Source organism: Gekko japonicus, unplaced genomic scaffold, assembly GCF_001447785.1.
Source record: "Gekko japonicus isolate JY-2015 unplaced genomic scaffold, Gekko_japonicus_V1.1 scaffold243, whole genome shotgun sequence".
In the NCBI taxonomy this organism is placed as follows: domain Eukaryota; kingdom Metazoa; phylum Chordata; class Lepidosauria; order Squamata; family Gekkonidae; genus Gekko; species Gekko japonicus.
Window position 1 is genome coordinate 1,421,992 of NW_015168053.1, and position 6,000 is coordinate 1,427,991.

Here is a 6,000-nt window from a genome sequence, read left to right on the forward strand (position 1 = left end):
GACCTGGGGTGCCCCAGATTTACAACGGACCTCCAGGCTACAGAGATCAGAGGCCCTGGAGAAAATGGCTGCTTTGAAGGATGGCCTCTATGGCATTATACCTTGATGAGGTCCCTCCCCTCCTTAAACCCCACTCCCAGGCCCCCCCCCCCAGATCTCCAGAAATGTCACAACCCAGAGTGGGGAATCTTAAAGAGTTATATGAATTAGTATTCTTCCTTTCCTCAAAAATGTAAGAGTTGTTTTGAAATGTGAACCTTGAATGCAATGGCAAAAAAGGTGATATATAAAAAAATAAAATATATAAATACAAAATCCCTCAAGGCTCAGGGCCCTTAGAAGGTAATGGGGCTTACTGCCAGGCAAGTGGTTTTAGTAGAGTTGCCAGCCTCCAGGTGGGGCCTGGAGAACTCCCACTTTTACAACTGATCTCCAGCTGACAGAGATCAGTTCCCCTGGAGAAAAGGGCTGCTTTGAAGGGTGGACTCTGTGGCATTGTACCATGCTGAGGCCCCTCCCCTCCCCTCCCCAAACCCCACCCTCTCCCAAAGTCTTCAAATATTTTCCAACCCAGACCTGGCAACCCGCTGTTTTAGGACTGTGGTGTAAAGGTTTATGTGTGTTACAGTTGCCAGCCTCCAGATTACGGCCTTGAGAGCTCCCAGAATTACAACTGATCTCCAAACTCCAGTTCCACTGGAGAAAATGGCTGCTTTGGAGGATGAACTCTATGGCATTATGCTCCATAGAGGTCCCTCCTGTCCCCAAACCTGTCCCTCGAAGAACTTCTCCATCCAGAACTGGCAACCCTAGTTAGTGGACACCTTGTGTCTAGTCCATATGTAGGTAAATGAATATGTTTGTGAAGGCATTATGCAGTGTACAAACTGTCATTTATCACACTGCAGCAGCTGAGGCCTTTTTTAGACTACTGGTATTGCGAGACAATTATAATTTTCAGTTCATCTTTACAAAGCAAATGATTACAATCTTGGCTTTTAATATAGTGGAAGCGAAACAATTTCAGAGTCAAAGGGTATGATATATGGTGTATGCAGAATACAGCCTTCACCAGTCTGAATGGGGGAGATGGCACTTGGGCAAGGATCCTCATTATGATGATCGGGATATTCTTTAACATCTTTATTTTCAGTTGTGAAATACTGGAGGGTGTGAGATTTGTCTGTTTCTTCTGTGAGTTTTACAACGCAGGACTGTAATGGATTAGATTTTTCTTTCTTTCTTTTAATGAGAACATTTGTTTCATGGCAGATTACATTTCACATACTTTGTTCACCTCCTTCATAAACACTCACCTTATTTCCAGCATTGCTGGCCCGTGATAAACCTGTCGGTTGCTTCTGCTGGAATATAAGACCCTGAGACAGGGTTTTCTCAGTCTGGACTTGATGAACAAGTTCCAAGGGTGTCAAGATAATTTTTAGTTTCTTGCATGGTGGGCTTAAAGAAAAAACACAGTCCTCAGGTGGCAAAGAACCCCATCCCCTGAATACTATACAGCAAGCCATAGACCCTACAGACCAGTCACTTTCAGTTCCATACCATCCACTGATCAGAATTTATAGAAACCTTCTTCCCTCTATATATTAAAGCGCCACAAGGATCTGCAGCTCATACTTCCCAGTACAAACATCTTTAGCAGAGCTCCATTAAGTTTGGCCCCTTGTCTCATAAAATAAACATTTACAATCCCATTAAGCCTCACCTGAACAATTAAAACCATAATTCCTAGGCCTCCCCCCCACCCCAGACAGCACTTTCCACCACCAAAGATCATGCAATGCCAAGGTTTGTTGGAGGCTTATATAACAGGAATTCCTCCTTCAAGTTTCTGATTTTGAAATTTGTTTTGGGTCACCATTCTACCTTCTGTAGCACTGCCCCCCGATCCCGTGAGTGGCTTGAAGGATCATGGGGAATCCCTCAGTTCATACCAGCCTGCCATTTTGGCCAACACACTAAAATATGACTTCTTCCTCCCATCTGTTAGAGACTCTAGCTTGTTCCAATCCAGGCCATTGAGACTTGGCCTGCCAAGTTTTTGGGGGGACAGGATGAATGATGTGTGAAAGTGTTAACCGTTGGCCAATGACCTCAGTGGCCCATCCATGCCAAGTGCTACATTAGCTGCTTTCTCCCACCATGACCCAACCCTCCTCAGTCAAAGGACATCAGCGGTGTCATGTGTTTGTGGCCACTTCGTTCTCCAGGCTCACCCGCCGGCTGGCCTGCTTCTCTTCCTCCTCCTCCTCTTCTTCACAGCAGCATCTGAGTGCCACTTCATTCTCATAGCAAAAGGAGGCACGGGTAGTGCTGACCCCTGCAGTGGGGGCCCTGTATTTGCGCTGGCTCAGCTCCTTAGCACTGCAAGCCGGGGTTCCCGGCACCTCATATGTGCGGTGGAAGTGCTGGTAGTCAATCTCATAGTGGCCACGCCGTTCAAAGAGCACGGGCTCAAAGCGGTGCCCCCAGCAGATCTCCCCCGGTAGGTAAGAGCTACGGCACTGTGTGGTCATTGCCGTCGCCTCCACCATGCCTTCCAAAATGACCACCAGTTCAAAGTCACCCTTAGCCAGCTCACAAGGGCCGTACTCATAGAAGGGACTTTCACCATCGATCTCATGGATGATTGTCACTGGTGACACCAAGAAGATGCGGTCAGTGCCACTGTCGAAACCCACGTTGACGTCAATGTGGTCCAGAGGAATGTATTCCCCCTCAGGGGTCACTCGAGGCTGTGGGGAATAAGGGAAAAAAATGGACTGTGTTTTGTAACGACCTACACGTAATGAACTGGTATACACAAAATACCGTTTGCAGTGACCAGCAGATGTTTTCATGATCACTACTGTTGCAATGGCCAAGATGTCTTCTGGCCACTGCAGACTGTATACAGCCCAATTCACCTTAAATCTCCTGCACACAGGGTATAGAAAAAAAAATAAGCATCTTGTTTGCGAGAGGGACTAGGCGTAGCTTTCAAAATAATGACCCTCTTCCCTTCCAGGCCCTTTGTAGTTTTCTCAACTAACTCATCCATCCATTTATTCCCTCCTGCCTGCCATCTGTTCTGCCCTTGCAGCTACTTGTATACCTTCCAAAGTATATTTTCCATATCTATTAATGACAATTAGCATAGATGGCTTTAAAAAGAGATCGCAGAGGGCAGGCCTATCCATGTCTATGAGCTCCGATTGCTAAAGGGCATCTTTGTGTTCAGAGGTAAGAGTGCCAGTACATCCCAGTTGCTGAGAGGCAATAGGAGGGAGGGACAGGCATTCCATGCCCTGCTTGTGGCCTTCTCCAGAAGTCTGATTGGCCACAGTGTCAACTGGATATGAGGCTGTGGCCAGAGGTCATTTCGGGGGGATCGCGGGGGATCGCAGTTCCCCCGGGTGAGGTACGGGGGGCGGGTCACATGACGAAACCCCGCCCCCTGCTTCCGGCCGCCCTGCTTCCGGCCCTCATTCAGCCAGGAGGAGGCAGGAGAAGAGGGAGGGTAAGTTGCTTCCTCCCTGCCTCTCCCCACCCCTGCCTGCCTGGGGCCAGGGAGGGCCTTCGCGGGGCTTCCTAGCACTCCCGCCGGCCTTGGAGGTCCACCGCCGGGCCCCTCATGGGGCCCGGCAGTGGAGCTGCAAGGCCGGCGGCGGCGGCCGGGACCGTTGGGGGCGGGGTGTGTGGCCTTATGACACACTTCCGGTGATGTCAGGGGGTGTGGCATATGCTAATGAGTTATGCTAATGAGTTCCCCTAGCTCTTTTTCTACGAAACGACCCCTGGCTGTGGCTCAATGGTAGAGTATCTACTTGGCATGCAGAAGGTCCCAGGTTCAAGCCCCGGCATCTTCAGTTAAAGGTTCTGGCAGGAGGTGATGTGAAAGACCTCCGCCAGAGACCCTGGAGAGCTGCTGCCATTCTGAGTAGACAATACTGACTTTGACAGACCGATGGTCTGATTCAGTATAAGGCAGCTTCATGGGTATTCAAACCATATGGGCCTCCTGGCCTGAGCCAGAGGGACTCTTCTTATGCCCATCCATCTCCTCACAAACTTTTCTGCCCTTATCCTACCTACAGACCACTCCAAACAATTAACCTTTGACCCAGCCAAGAATAAGCAGGATTGGTGCCCTGGGAAGCCTAGCCTGTGTTGTGTAGACAAACTGGTTGTAGGAGGGTTATTGGCAGGTAAACACACATGACATCCATCTCCCTTGCTCTTCCCTTGTCTAACATCATCCCATTCATCTATTTGTCAACCTGGTCTTTAGTTTATATGTCTAGATTTAGTAATCCCAGAGGAGTCAGGTGTACGTTCAAAGGGGACGGCAAAGGATGAGATGGTTAGACAGTGTCATAGATGCAACGAACATGAAATTGAGCAAACTTCAGACGACGGCGGAAGACAGGAGGGCCTGGTGAGATCTTGTCCATGGGGTCGCGAAGAGTCGGACTCGACTGTGCGACTGAACAACAACAAAGATACACTCAATGACTGACACCTCTTGTAGACATCTAACTCCTGCCCCCTTGTATCGTGTACGTGTACTTCCCCTTAGCACCCTCCTTACCCGCAGTAGCTGTGCCCGGACATGGGCTTCCACCAGATGGCTCTTGCGCAGGTTGGCCACGCGCCACATCAGGCAGAGCTTGCCATCGCGCATTGCCACCACAGCAGTCTCGCTAAAGACCAAGGTGCCATTGCGCTTCTTGGGCTTGGCGATCTTGGCCATGATGGCGCCAACGATGAAGGCATCGAGGATGCACCCTGCTATGCACTGCATGACGACAGCCACCACGGCAGCCGTACACTCCTCTGTCACGCTGCGGAAGCCGTACCCGATGGACGTCTGGGTCTCCAGAGAGAAGAGGAAGGCGGCCATGAAACTAGTGACCTCAGAGAAGCAGGGTTTGGGGGCCTGTGGGAACTCAGGACCCAGATCCCCATGTAGCGCAGCTATGAGCCAGAAGGTGAAGCCAAAGAGAAGCCAGGAAAGCACAAAAGAGAGGCAGAAAAGGACGAGCATCCATCGCCAACGGATGTCCACACAAGTGGTGAAGATGTCAGTGAGGTACCGCTGGCCCTTCTCACTCATATTGATAAACTGCACGTTGCAGTGACCATCTTTCTTCACGAAACGGCTGTGCGGCTGGGTGGGAACAGGCTTGCCATTTGGGCAGCTGATGGGGGTTTCTGCCGCCTCTTCTTCTCGCAGCTCCCCAGACCCACCACCACTGCTAAGACGGCGGATGGCTTGGGCTACCCCCATCTCTGAGGGGCTGGCCTTTGTCCCGGCCAAGGCTAGGCCGGGCTTGGGGGACTGGTGGCCCAGCCTGTGTATTGTGCCGGACAAACTGACGACTGAAGAGGTTTTAGCGGGTGACGCTGTGGCACGGTTGAAACACGCGGCTTCTGGGCAATCTGGAAAAGGAAAGGGGAGAGTGCTTACTAAGACTGTAATGCTTTAGACCGCTGGCCTGAAGGGCTTCTGTACTGGGGTTGCCAAGCTCTAGGTGGGGCCTGGAGGTCTCCTGGAATTACAACTGACCTCCAGACTACAGAGACAGAGTCATAGAATCATAGAGTTGGAAGGGACCTCCAAGGTCATCTAGTCCAACCCTAGTCCACTAGGGCTGCCAAGTCCCCCCGGGGGGCAGAAATCCCCCCGCCCCAGAGGCCCATTCCCCGACGCCGGGGAATCGGGCCCCGGGGGGAACCCCGCCCCAGCGTACACATCACAGGGAAGTGACGTTATGATGCCGGGCACGCTGGGGCCGGGGCCACGGCCATACAAGGGAAAACTCTATGGTTTCCCCTTGTATGGTCATGGCCCCGCCCCCAGCATGCCCGGTGTCATGACGTCACTTCCTTGTTACGTGCATGCGGGAGCCACTCCAGGGTCCCCCGCCGGCAAGGTAAGTTGGACTTGGCAACCCTACCCTGCACAAGGCAGGAAATTCACAAATACCTCCCCCTCCA

General features: G+C 51.4%; 1 protein-coding gene across 1 annotated transcript; it reads right to left on the minus strand.

Moving 5' to 3' along the window:
- Positions 1 to 2,201: 2,201 nt before the first annotated feature.
- KCNJ14 (potassium channel, inwardly rectifying subfamily J, member 14) lies at positions 2,202 to 5,374 on the minus strand. Its single transcript, XM_015414399.1, has 2 exons — positions 4,592 to 5,374; positions 2,202 to 2,756 (listed from the first exon to the last, which is right to left on the minus strand). The coding sequence occupies exons 1-2, from the start codon at positions 5,288 to 5,290 to the stop codon at positions 2,202 to 2,204; spliced, it is 1,254 nt and encodes a 417-aa protein (XP_015269885.1). The 5' UTR covers positions 5,291 to 5,374.
- Positions 5,375 to 6,000: the final 626 nt, after the last annotated feature.

Coding starts and splice junctions, on each gene's coding strand:
- KCNJ14 (XM_015414399.1), bottom strand. CDS start 5,290: ATGGGGGTAGCCCAAGCCATCCGCCGTCTTAGCAGTGGTGGTGGGTCT. Junction 2,757..4,591: donor TCCGGGCACAGCTACTGCGG/GTAAGGAGGGTG, acceptor TATTCCCCACAG/CCTCGAGTGACCCCTGAGGG.